Source organism: Nomascus leucogenys, chromosome 3, assembly GCF_006542625.1.
Source record: "Nomascus leucogenys isolate Asia chromosome 3, Asia_NLE_v1, whole genome shotgun sequence".
Lineage (NCBI taxonomy): Eukaryota > Metazoa > Chordata > Mammalia > Primates > Hylobatidae > Nomascus > Nomascus leucogenys.
The window spans coordinates 3,448,272-3,461,644 of NC_044383.1; the positions used below are offsets into that span (position 1 = coordinate 3,448,272).

The 13,373-nt window shown below is 46.7% G+C and overlaps 2 protein-coding genes across 2 annotated transcripts in view; one reads left to right on the forward strand and one right to left on the reverse strand.

The window, feature by feature from the left end:
• The first annotated feature begins 6,062 nt into the window (after positions 1 to 6,062).
• C3H10orf143 (chromosome 3 C10orf143 homolog) overlaps positions 6,063 to 13,373 on the forward strand; it is a 44,174-nt gene continuing 36,863 nt past the window's right edge. Inside the window, exon 1 of the mRNA XM_030805308.1 lies at positions 6,063 to 6,189. Within this exon, the coding sequence (XP_030661168.1) occupies positions 6,121 to 6,189 (69 nt within the window). The 5' untranslated portion in view covers positions 6,063 to 6,120. The remainder of the gene's footprint in view (positions 6,190 to 13,373) is intronic.
• On the reverse strand, positions 8,688 to 11,161 carry LOC100584653 (melanoma inhibitory activity protein 2-like). Its single transcript, XM_012505667.2, has 2 exons — positions 9,347 to 11,161; positions 8,688 to 9,217 (listed from the first exon to the last, which is right to left on the reverse strand). Exons 1-2 carry the CDS (start codon positions 10,881 to 10,883, stop codon positions 8,688 to 8,690), a joined length of 2,067 nt encoding a protein of 688 aa, XP_012361121.2. The 5' UTR covers positions 10,884 to 11,161.

The following is a 13,373-nucleotide window of genomic DNA, read 5'->3' on the forward strand; positions in this document are numbered from 1 at the left end:
GTGTGTGTCACCATGCTGGGCCATGAGAAACAATTTTTATTTTATTTTTAGAGATGGGGTTTTGCTTTGTTGCCCATACTGGTCTTGAACTCCTGGGCTCAAGTGATCTGCCCTCCTCAACTTCCCAAAGTGCTGGGATTACAGGCATGAGCCACTGCACCTGGCTGAGAAACTTTTATTTTAATAATGTATTTTTTATTGTGGTAAAATATACGTAAGATGAAGTTTACCACCTTAACTATATTTAGGTATATGCTTTAGTAGTGTTAAGTACATTCACAATGTTGTGCAAACATCACCATCATTCAGCTCCAGAATGTTTTCATCTTCCCAAGCGAAAGCTCTGTACCCACTTAACAGTACCTTCCCATTCCTCCTCCTCCTCCCAGGCCCTGACAATCACCATTCAACTGTCTGTCTCCACACCTTTCACTACTCTAGGCAGCTCATATAAGTGGAATCATAGTTTGAACTCTTTATGATTAGCTTATTTCACTTAGCATTATGTCATCAAGGTTCATCCATGTTGTAAAATGTGCCAAAATTCCCTTCCTTTTTAAGGCTGTGTATTATTCTATCATATATATATACAGTAGAATATTATATATATACACATACAGACCACATTTTATTTATCCACTGATGGACATTTGGGTTGCTTCCAACTTTTGGCTATCGGGAATAATGCTGCTATGAACACGGGTGTACAAATGTCTGTTTTGAGTCCCTGCCTTCAGTTATTTTGTGTATATTCCCAGAAGTGGAATTGCTGGATTATATCATAATTTTATTTTTAATTTTTTGAAAAAGCACCATACCGTTTTCAACAGTGGCTACAGCATTTTACATTCCCACCAGCCATGCACAAGGGTTTCAATTTCTCCACACCCTAGCCAAAACTTGTCATTTTATTTATTTTTTTTTTGAGAGGGGGTCTTCATCTGTTGCCCAGGTTGGAGGAGTGCAGTGACACAATTTCAGCTCACTTGCAGCCTCGATCTTCCAGGCAATCTGCCCATCTCTCAGCCTCCTGAGTAGGTGGGACTACAGGCGGGAGCCACCATACCTGGTTAATTTTTGTATTTTTGTGTTTTTGTAGAGACGAGGTCTTGCCATGTTGCCCAGGCTGGTCTCAAACTCCTACACTCAAGTGATCCGCTCAGCTTAGCCTCACGAAGCTCTGAGATTTCAGGCACGAGCCACCCACCATGCCCGGTTTTTGTTCTTTTTTTGTTTTTTTTTTTGAGACGGAGTCTCGCTCTGTTGTCCAGGCTGGAGTGCAGTGGCACGATCTTGGCTCACTGCAACCTCTGCCTCCTGAGTTCAAGCGATTCTCCTGCTTCAGCTTCCCAAGTGCTGGGATTACAGGCCTGCACCACCACACCTAATTTTTGTATTTTTAGTAGAGACGGGGTTTCACCATGTTGGCCAGGTCTTGAACTCCTGGCCTCAAGTGATCTGCCTACCTCAGCCTCCCAAAGTGCTGGGATTACAGGCATAAGCCACAGTGCCTGGTCACTGTTTTTTTTTCTTTTTGATAATAGCCATCCTAATGGGTGTGAAGTGGTATCTCAATACGGGTTTGATTTGCATTTCCCTAATAACTGATGATATCTTCATGTGCTTATTGGCTATTTGTGTATCTTCTTTTGAGAACTGTCTGTTCAAGTTATTTGTCTATTTTTCTGTTTTGATTCTTTTTTGAGACAGGGTCTCACTTTGTTACCTCAGATAGAGTACAGTGGTGAGATCATGGTTCACTGCAGCCTCAAACTCCTGACCTCAAGTGATCCTCCCACCTCAGCCTCTCTAGCAAGAGGCTAATTTTTTGCTTTTTGGAGAGACAGGGTCTTGCTCTCTTGCCCACGCTGGTATTTGTCCATTTTTCAATCAGGTTTGTTGTTGTTGTTGTTGAGTTGTAGGCATTCTTTTTTTTTTTTTTTTTTTTTTTTTTTTTGAGATGGAGTCTCGCTCTGTCATCCAGGCTGGAGTGCAGTGGCGCAATCTTGGCTCACTGCAACCTCCGCCTCCCAGGTTCAAGCAGTTCTCCTGCCTCAGCCTCCTGAGTAGCTGGGACTACAGGCACACACCACCACGCCTGACTAATTTTTGTATTTTTAGTAGGGATGAGGTTTCACCATATTGGCCAGGATGGTCTCGATCTCCTGACCTCGTGATCCACCCGCCTTGGCTTCCCAAAGTGCTGGGATTATAGGAATGAGCCACCGCACCCGGCCAGGTATTCTTTATATAATCTGGATATTAACTCCTTTCAGATATGCTATTTGAAAATATTTTCCCCATTTCCTGGGCTGCCTTTTCACTGGATTATAGTGTCCTTTGATGTACAAAATTTTAAATTTTGATATAGTCCAAATTATCTATTTTTTTCTTTTGTTGACTGTGCTTTTGGTGTCATATGCAAGAATCCAATATCATGAAGTTTTCCCATATTTTCTTTACTTTTCTTTTTTTTTTTTTTTGAGACAGAGTCTTACTCTGTCACCCAGGCTGGAGTGCAGTGGTGTGGTCTCGGCTTACTGCAACCTCTGCCTCCCAGGTTCCAGAGATCCTCCTGCCTCAGCCTCCCGAGTAGCTGGGACTACAGGCACGTGCCGCCGCCACCACGCCTGGCTAATTTTTTGTATTTTAGTAGAGACAGGGTTTCACCATGGTGGCCAGGCCGGTCTCGATCTCCTGACCTCGTGATCCACCCGCCTTGGCCTCCCAAAGTGCTGGGATTACAGGTTGGAGCCACTGTGCGTGGCCAATTTTTCTTTCTTTTTTTTTTGAGATAGAGTTTTGTTTTGTCGCCTAGGCCTGGAGTGCAGTGGTGTGATCTTGACTCATTGCAACCTACGCCTCCAGGGTTTAAGCGATTCTCATGCCTCAGCCTCCCAAAAAGCTGGGATTACAGGCATGCGCCATCATGCCTGGCTAATTTTTGTATTTTTAGCAGAGACAGAGTTTTGCCATGTTGGCCAGCTGGTCTTGAACTCCTGGCCTCAGACAATCCACCTGTCTTGGCCTTCCAAAGTGCTGGGATTACAGGCATAAATCACTGTGCCTGACCTCCCATATTTTCTTCTAATAATTAATCCATTTAACATATTAAAATAGTGAGCATTCAAACCATCACTTTATAGATGTCACATATTATTTTTAAAGTTTTTGAAACTTAAGATATTGAGAATTTAAATAAATATACCATGTAAATAATAGGAGAGGTTTAGCATACATCTTGCAGTTACTATCCAAGTGACTGATGCTTGGTAAATACTGTGCTAAGCTAAACTGCATCCTTCTAAATATACCTATTGCTGTATCTTATTCCTAGGCTAAGTAGTCCCCCCCAGTACCGAATGGTTGCCTCGTGCATCCATTTAAGAAAGACAGCAGACCAAAACTGGAGTCACTAAATGCTAAGGATCCATGCCACCAAACTGAAATCTGGGTTGCTTACTTGTAAGATCTTCTGAGAAATGCCACTAAACTGAAATCTGGGTTGCTTACTTGTAAGATCTTCTGAGGAGAGAGATGAAAGCCAAATTACATTACACCAAGATTTCGCTTACACCTCTTTAAGGAAAGTAATCTTGAAATGGCTGATCTGCTATTTGTTCATTCTTCCTGCTTTCCTCCACTTTTTCCTGCCTGTCAAACTCACCCACTCGGTCCTCACTGGAGCACCTTTCTATCTTGTAGACTGCCTGGTGCATGCAATGCTAATAAAAGCCAATCAGATCTTTGAAACTAAATTTGTTGAAGTTTTGTTCTTATACACATCTGAAAAGCAGCCATAAGTATAAAGGCCAGTGATATAAAAAATGGGTAACAAAGCAAGTCATCTAAACTGCAAGACAAGCATTTTTAGAGGCCTACAACATACCTTATTTTCAATTCTGAAATGCAGAAAGTCCTCCAAATTAGTTTTTCCCCACTCTTGGAGTAAACTCATTTGAACTGATAAGAGACTATTTACAACCTTTATTTATTTATTGTATTTATTTTATTTGAGACAGGGTCTCACTCTATTGCCCAGGCTGGAGTGCTGTGGTGTGATCACAGCTAACTCACTGCAGCCTCAACCTTCCAGGCCCAAGCAATCTTCCCACCTCAGCTTTCTGAGTAGCTGGGACTACAGGTGGGTGCCATAGTGCCCGGCTAATTTTGTTATTTTTGGGGGTCTCACTGTGTTGCCTAGGCTGGTCTCAAACTCCTCGGTTCAAACAATCCTCCCTCTTTGGCCTTCCAAAGTACTGGGATTACAACTACTGTGCCTGGTCCTATTTACAACCTTTATATATCCCACTTAGGGTGAATATTTGTGAATACTCACACATTTCTGCTATAGAAACATTGTCTGACTATGGGGGCATACAATATATCTCACCTTTTTTAAATATTCAAAAAATTCTGAATTTCACAAACACATCTGGCCTGAAAGGTTTTTGATAAGGGACTGTGAATCAGTGGTGGCATAATTAGTCTTAGGAGTACTAATAGGAGAAATATAACATTTGTTGAGTACTTAGTTTGTGCCCAGCATTGTTCTAAGTATCTTCTAGGTAAATGCCTCATGTAATCCTCACAATCTCTATGCTTTATCATCCTATCCTTTATAAATGAGGAAACTGAGTGAGATTAACTATTTAATTTGCTGAGGATCACGCAGCAAATAGCCCGAAGAGGGATTCATGCGTTTCACCATAATGGTTAAGAACAGGGCTTTGTCAAAGGATACCTTCAACTGCAGCAGAATGATGGACTCAAATCACAGAGACACGACAAAGTGACCAGTAGTCAGTTGTGGGTTGGTTCAGAGGCTCAGGCTGTTCTGGCCCTAGATGCTTTCCTGCTTTCCTAGGGTTCCCACCAGCTGCCCTCATGGTGACAAAAAGGCTGCCGCAGCGCCAGGAAACTTACACTGGGCAAGGACAACAGGAAGAAAACAGTCCCCACCCACCCAACTCCCTTTTTAACTAGAAGATCTTTCCCAAAACTCTGCCTCAACAGATCTCGCTTACTTCTCCCTGGCCCGAACTAGGTCATGTGCCCATTGCTAGCCAATCGGTGGCGTACTAGGTCATGTGCCCATTGCTAGCCAATCGGTGGCAACGGACTGGCCCCGTTTTAATTTATCCAAAAAAGGCGCCGGTCTGGGCTGTTTGGAGCAGTCAAGGAAGCTCCGTGCTAAGGCAGGAGGGGCCTGGACATGCGGCTGCAGGAGTCCGGGCCTCGGTGCCCTACGATGAGGGCTCAGTGGTGCTCAGCACCGCGCCGGGCCAGAGACTGAGCCGCCGACGGCTGTTGGAGGGTTGGTTGGCTGAATCCCCGGCAGGGGCCAAGCGGAGCGAACATCACCGCGACAACCCCCTCCGGAGCACACGCTCCCGACAGTGGCTGCGCTTTTCCTATTCAGCACAACCCAAAGGCCCCGGCAGCTCAGCACCTGCGATTTCCTAGTGCTCTCCAGCCTACGGAGGAGCAGAAGTGCTTCCGGGGCCTCCCAACCAGCAGCCACCAGCCACCACTGCCGTGCGCCGCGCGGGGCTGGCCTGAAGGCTCTGCGTCTTCCCACCGCTGCAACAGCCTCTCCCACCCGGAAGCGAAGCAGCCTTATGGACCACAACTCCCAGAAACACCCGCTGTCTCGCTCAAGCTAATTGGCCCGCTGCGCCACCTATTAGCCAACCAGCCACAGGGAGACGGCTCCCCACGAGGCCTAATAACCAATCATAAGACAGAGGAGGCGGGCACTCCTCCTGCCGATCCACAGGCTGTTGTCAAAAGTTTGGCGGGATCCTGAAAGAATGCTTTCTTTAGAGCCCCACGGCTGCTCCTGTGAAGGGAGAAGCGACAAGCATGGATATGCAGGGACCTCTCTGCGAAGTAATGACTTGGGGCAGACGGACAACGCCCACAGCGTCCCAATAGTCTCATAAGACTCTGTTCTCTGCTACTCCTGCCTGCGGTCCTCGCCTTGGTGCTCTCGCGCTTCCCGCGGCGTCCCGCCCCTCCGTCTCCTTATTGGCTCCCCAGGGCCTTGTGCGGAAGAGGGCGTGGTGCGCGGGCCTCGGCCAGGCCTGAGAGGCCGGGAGGGTTTGACCCTGGGGCTTCATGGACAGCTTAGCGCTCGGCCGCTGGCGACGGCGGAGGGCGGAGGATCTGCAGGTTCCGGGGGACGTGGTGAGCCCCCGGGGCCTGGGCGTTAGGGACGGAAGGGCGGATGGCCCCTGGGCGGGTTCCCACCGCGCCTCGTGTTTGCCGGCGGGGCCCTGCCTGTGAGGAGGCCTGGCCCAAGACACTCGCACGCGCGCGCACCTCCCTGGGAGGGCGTGCCTGGGTGGGCGTGGCCCGTTGTGGGCGTGGCCTGTTAGGGCTGGGTTGTGACACCGCCCTCCCGGTTTCGCGCCTGCGCGGACGCGCGTGGAGCTCGGGCACCTTCCTGACCCACACGCTCACTGGGGCTCCAGACCCAGGCTCCCTAAAACATGGGCCGGGACTCACCGCAGGCCCTCGGGTGCTTGGTATCCGTGTCATGTCTTCTCCTGCCGTCTACACTTGACTGTTTCTGAGTCTCGTTCACTCAGCGCCTGCCGCGTGCCAGGCCCAGGGGCTGGGTGTTCGGGGACGGGTACGTGGGGAGCGAACAAGCGCAGAAAATTACCCGGCATTGAGCGTGTTAGTGCTTCTTGGGTTGAGTCCATTAACTGATGAGAAGAGGGTAAGATGAGATGGTAATGGGGAGACTTGCACAAGATCCCAGGGTGGGTGGGTAAGTCAGGTATGTGTGGGACTTGAAGGATGACCAGGGGGTAGGCAGGATGGGAGCTGACAAAAAACAGTGTTGGAGGAAGGAGCTTAGCGTCTTAGGGGAACTGAAAGAAGTACTGCAGGATTGGAGCTGGAAGACAGAGCTGCTTGGCATTACTGTATTTTATCTTCTACCTCTGCTTGCAAATTGGCCAGTTCTTACTCAACCTCATTTATTTCAAAGTTCCTCGCTAAGGGCAGCAGTGAGCAGCCAACATACCGCATATTTGCTTTTTTTTTTCTTCTAGAGCTACACAGGCTTGGTTAAGTGCAGGATCCGTCTTCCGGCACTTAAAAAATGCAGGCAGCATTTTTAAAGATGTATTTACTGCGCAGCGGGAATGACTAGCTTTCTACCCTGCACCATCTCTTTCCTCACCACCCACTGCCTGGCCGTGAAGCCAGTACCACTTAGGTTTCTGTCACAGCCGCACCCCTCCTCCAGGTACCAATTGTTATATTACTAGGGTGCAGGTTACCCCAGTAATATAGTAATAATATGGTATAGTAATGTAGTATAGTAATAGTATAGTACAGTAATATAGCAAGTTAGGGTATTTTTGTAACCAAGAGCCTTCAAAGCACGCTGGCCCTAACAAGATGGAAGTTTGATTCTCCTGCACAGAACAGCATGGAGGTGAGCAGTCCAGTGGGGTGGAATCCAGGGTCACTAAATATAGGCATAGGGCTGGTGGCACCCAGATCAGGGGACATGCAGGGACCTAGGTTCCTTCCCCTCACACCATCCCCTGGGTGTTACCCTCCTCTGCATAGCCAAGGGTGGCTCACCACTACTGTGCTACCAGACGGCAGGAGAACAAACAGAAAAGTGACATGATTATGCTGATGTGTTGAGACCTTACTCCACTGCCCTGGAAAATGAAAGGTGTGATCAGGGTGCAGGCAGGGAGGCAAGGCTTGTGGCTACAGTAGTATGTCAGAGGAGAAGTGGCAGAGGCTTGCACAAGAGAGGGCAGTGGGGTAGTGACACTAGACAGACGTGACTGTGTATTTAGAGGGAGAGCAGACAGTCTCACTGATGGAGTGGCAATGGCAGGGTAATGTGAAGGGTGGAGTCCAGGGTGATGCCGGGGTTGACTTGAGTCCTAGGAGGGCAGTACTGCTGTTCCTTGAGAGAAGAGTGGTGTGGAGGCAATGAAGAGCTCCTGTTAGGCTGTGCTGTGTTTTCTGCGACTTTGAGACATTTAGTGGAGACACGGCAAATACTGCTAGTGATTGAATGGTTATCATGTGGATTATCTGAATTTTTTTAATCAACTAAAATTTAATTAAGCATAAAGTTACTTTCACATTTGTCTACACCTACAGTAAATACAGTTGTTGGCATAAAGACACAGCCTTTAGAATTTAAAGCCTCCCACCTGCAGGATGACACATGTAAAACTCCCACTGTTGTTTCTATAATAGTGGATTAATCAAATTAAAATAGTTATACTATCTAGAATAAAATACAATGGAAATAATTTACTCATAAGATTCATATTTAAATAATCCTTATTTACAAAGTACTATCCTAAGAATTATAATTCCATTAAGTTTCAATTTGAGCAAAAGTGTAATCACTTAAGTAACAGCAGTTACTTAACATGAGATCAGTCAGAATTACTTTTGAAGAGAGCAAAAATATTGTCAGGTGTCTTGCTGCGGTTTTGGATGTTCAGTAGCAGGCTCATTTGAAGGCAGAATCAGCCCTGAAGGGAACTCACTTAAACCTTCAGAATGTGGGGGTTGGGGGGAAAAATCCAGGTCTTGAGAGGAAGGTAAGGAGGAAAACCCCTCGGTGGATAGACGTTTCTCATTGCAAATGGAGCGTGTGGCGGACCTGGGAAATCCCTTGGTGGACAATAACCTCAAGAAGCTCCAAACCTGGTTCCTGGAGGAGGTGGGGGGAAAGGAGGTCCTCTTCTCATGAACAGGCCCCTTGTATCCACCGGAAACAATGGGCCTCTGATTGGGGCAAGAGGTGGAGGAACAAAGCCAGGACCAGTTGCTTCATTTTCAGCAGGAAGAGATGAATCAGGCATATTTAAATTACCAAGATCATCTTTGGTGTCATTTCTACTGGATTCCATTTCTGAAGGCATTGACCCATCCATTTTATCCAAAGGAGGCATATTAAAACTTCTGAGTTCTGCTGCTCCAGACAGTCTACCAGAGTTAGAATAAAATCTGTCTTGCCTTTGTGGAGGAAGAGCTGAATCAAGATATGATTGCCCTGGTGGGGGAAACATCATCCTATGGTCCTGTTCCCTCGGAGGTGACAGGGACCCAGTGTCAGAAGGAGACCTGTGAGGATCGGTTAACCTCTCACAGCTTGATTCTCCTCTTTCCTTGGTAATCTGATGGTCCAGAGGATTCCCTGGGCCTCTTGAGCCTCTTCCTTCTCCCCCTGGAGGCAAAGGTGAGAGTCTGAGTGGACCCTCCAATAGAGTTGCGGGAGAGAGAAAAGCTCTCGTTTCAGATGAAGGCCAACCCAATGATGAAGGACCATATGGGGAATGCTCTCTGCCAAATGCTGTATTTGGAACATCAAGTACATAAGGACCTTTTTCTAAAAGTTCAAATTTAAACTCTGTTTCAGTTAATTTTTGTCTGTTGTGAGCATTTTCTTTCCTTAAATCATTGAGGTTTCTTTCAGCAGTCCAAGCTGCCAACCAATTATGATGTGCTTTTTTCCCATGGGAAATAACCTGCTGTTGATAATAATGAATAGTTATCTCCAATTCTTCTTCAAGATCTTTGGCTTGCTGTCTGTAGGTCTCTAGCTCTTTAGTGGCATGGCTGATCTTTTTGTCTACCTTAGAAAGTTTCTCTTCTTTCTCTAACTGGTTATTTTCCTCTACTGTTAATTTCCTGTAGAGTTTCATTTCATTTTCTTGATATGATTCAGTCATTACTTTAAGTTTCTGTTGAAGCTTCTGATTCTCACTTTCAAAATGTGTGTTTTCTGACTGCAAAGATGCTTGTTCAGTCTGAAGATTTTTAATATGCTCTGTAAGCTCTTCCTTTGTTTTATCAATTTCAGATAGCTGGATGTAAATTTGGTTTCTTTCTCCTTCTAAGGTTTTTAAAGAAGCATTTAACTTAGCAGCATGAATCAGTTTCTTCAAAGCTCCTTTTGGAGGATCATCTAAGTAAGCACCATCTTCTGATTCACTGTTCACTTCTAATTCTAAGTTATCATCATCCGTTACGTCTTCTCTAAGCCTAGCAGCCCAATCTTTCATCTTTAGCAAGCGTTCAGTCAGAGTCTTGATGCGATTTGCTTTATCATTTAGAACTTGTTCTGCATGTACTTTGGAGTCTTCACATGTTATTTTCTGTTTATTAAGTTCACTCACTTGTTCGTTCCATACTTCAGCTTCTTGGAAAAGCTGTTTCTGGCTTTCCTGAAGTTGAGAATTTTCATTCAAAGCATCTTTTATTGCTATCTTCAGTTGTTTTTCAGTCATTTGAAATCCCTTGAAGATCATTTTGGCTTCAGCTACTTGTGATTTGAGGGATTTTGACTTATCTGCTAGAGGCTGTATCCTTTTTGAAATATCCTCCATCAATTCATTTTGTTGAGAATGTTTAGATTTCTCTTCTTTTAACTCTTTTTCTAGGCAGAGGATTTCATGCTCAAGTTCAGAACTGGACCTGTTCAGCTTTTCACAGGTTGCCTCCAAACTTCGTGCTTCTGCTGCCGCCTTCTCAAAGCTGGCGTCCTCTAAAGATGACGCTACTTCATAGTCTTCATACTCTTTTTGAACAAGGCTAAATTTTTCAAGTAGTCTACATTTTTCTTCAATTAGTCCAGAAAGCATTATAGCAAGCTTTTTCTCTCTTCCCACATAAAGCTGACTCCTAACCGATCTAAAACTTCTCCACAGAAAAAGGAGAACAGCAAAAAATGCAGCAACAGCTGCACATATCACCAATTCACATGGAAAACCATGAGGATTCGAATCCAGTCTCATACTTTCAGGCAGCGCTGCCGCAACCCTGCGTAGCTCCCCCAGGACCAGCCCCAAGTACCGCTGAGGGGTAGCCCCTGGCTCCTCCATAGCGCCAAGGCTGCTCTGGCGGTCGCCGCAGTAACCCCGGCCACAACAAGCAGCGGAGACCTCGCAGCCTTCCTTCCATCCGGAACCCGAATCCGCAGCCGGCAACCGGAGCGGACCATTGTGGAGCCGGCTGCGGGGGGGAGCTGGGGGATGCGGGCCGCTCACAGGCCCACTCTGCCCACCCCAGCCCCCTTGTTACACTACATCCCGAGGTAGCACATGTTGGACCTGCGCAAGCCCCACCCCTCGATTTGGTTTTGGCCAGGCAGCCGTGGGGAGGTGGGGAGTTTTTTGTTTGTTTGTTTGTGTTTTTGTGGAGGGGGGACGGAGTCTCACTCTGTCGCCCCGGCCGGAGTGCAGTGGCATAATCTTGCCTCACTGCAACCTCTGCCTCCCGGGTTGAAGCGATTCTCCTGCCTCACCCTCCGGAGTAGCTAGAATTACAGGTGCCCACCACCATGCCCAGCTAACTTTTGTATTTTTAGTAGAGATGAGGTTTCACCATGTTGGCCAGACTGGTCTTGAACTCCTGACCTCAGGTGATCCGCCTGCCTCAGCCTCCCAAAGTGCTGGGATTACAGGCGTGAGACACCGTGCCCATCCTGGATTATCTGAATTTATAGCACAACACTGCTAAATTATTCCCATGATACAAAGGAGGCAACTGAAACACAGAGGGGGTAATTAACTGGCCTAAGGATACACAGCTAGTAAATGGTGGAACCAGGTCTTAAATCCAAGCCATCTGGCTCCAGAGCCTGCCCTCTTAACCACAGGGCTACACAGCTTCCCATGTGGCATTTGTGGAACTAAAATACAAAGCAGGCCGGGCGCAGTGGCCCATGCCTGTTATCCCAGCACTGTGGGAGGCCAAGGCAGGCTGATCACTTGAGGTCAGGAGTTCCAGATCAGCCCGGCCAACGTGGTGAAACCCTGTCTCTACTAAAAATACAAACATTAGCTGGGTTTGGTGGCACGCGCCTGTGATCCCAGCTACTCGGGAGGCTGAGACAGGAGAATTGCATGAACTCGTGAGGCAGAGGTTGCAGTGAGCCGAGATCACAGCACTGCATTCCAGCCTGGACGAAAGAGTGAGGCTCCGTCTCAAATAAAAAAGTAAAAATAAAATATACCCACAAAGCTTCACAATGAAGTCCTAAATTGGCCATCATAGAATGATGAAAAGTGTGATGCTGTGGGCTGTCAGGGAAGGGGAGCTAGAGGTCATTATTGATCAGAGCGAACAGGGAAGGTTTAATGGAAGACACCCTGAATGATCTATCAGGTTGGAATTGCTGAAATTGAGTGCCAGGCTTCAGGTTGCAATACTTCTTGACTGTTACCAAAGAATAATGAGTTGGGTATCTTATTGGCATGGTGTATATTGCCTCTTAATTTGATAAAGTTTTGTTTATGTTGTATTGTGTCCTAGTCTTTGATTTAATAATCCAGATTGAGTTCAATAAAGTATCCAAGTTCTACCAAGTTTTCTGTCCTCTCTCTGCCTCTCTGTGTATTTCTCTCTCACAGGCGTCTCCAGAATTTGGTTACTGAGGAACGGTAACTAGTTTCTTACTTCTGTTCACAGCCTAGAGGCTCTATACTCTGCACATAACCACCAGCAAAGTTTTGGAAAACACAGCAGCCAGGACCCATCTCTGTAGTGACTTTGCAGGTGATTCTCGGGCAGGGCCAGAGTGAAGCACCTCTGCTGTGATGTGAGTGTCTTATCACTGTGCATTTCCTTGCAGTCCAGTTAGCCAGCGTGGTCACATGTGTCATAGTTCAATGACAGTGGTGTTTTATCGTTTCCATTGGGCAGACATGTTTTGAGCACCTGCTGTGTCTCAAGCCCTGTCCTAGGCACCGGAGATGAGATGAAGAAAAGATGAGTTGAGGCCTTGCTTACGTTTATCCTGCAACTCATGACGAGGCTTACTCTGCAACTCCAGTGCTCGGCTTTTTACACAGTAAGTGCCCTGCTTACCACACCCTGGCCACACTCATGTGTTTCAGATTGAAAGTTGCCTGCCTAGAATGCCTGAAGCTCCATGTCCACTCAGTCTTTCATCTCTGCTGAGACTCTCCTCCCTAAAGAACTCACTGAAGACCAGGTTTCTTGGGTAGAGCAACATTTTAGATGGCTGGGCTGGAAAATCAAGTTGATATATTTTTTTTTCTGGTGTCATATGGGTTGATTCAAGATCCTTCTTTCTAGCTTTTTTTTTTTCTTTTTGAGACAGAGTCTTGCTCTGTTGCCCAGGTCGCAGTGCAGTGGAGCGGTGATGGCCACTGCAGCCTCCATCTCCTGGGTTCAAGTGATCCTCCTGCCTCAGCCTCCTGAGTAGCTGGGACTACAGGCAAGCATCACCACGCCCAGCTAATTTTTTAAAACTTTTTTTGTAGAGACGGGATCTTGCCATGTTGCCCAGGCTGGTCTCAAACTCCTGGGCTCAAGTGATCCACCTGCCTTGGACTCCCAAAGTTCTG

Coding starts and splice junctions, on each gene's coding strand:
- LOC100584653 (XM_012505667.2), bottom strand. CDS start 10,883: ATGGAGGAGCCAGGGGCTACCCCTCAGCGGTACTTGGGGCTGGTCCTG. Junction 9,218..9,346: donor TGTTCCAAATACAGCATTTG/GCAGAGAGCATT, acceptor CAGGGGGAGAAG/GAAGAGGCTCAAGAGGCCCA.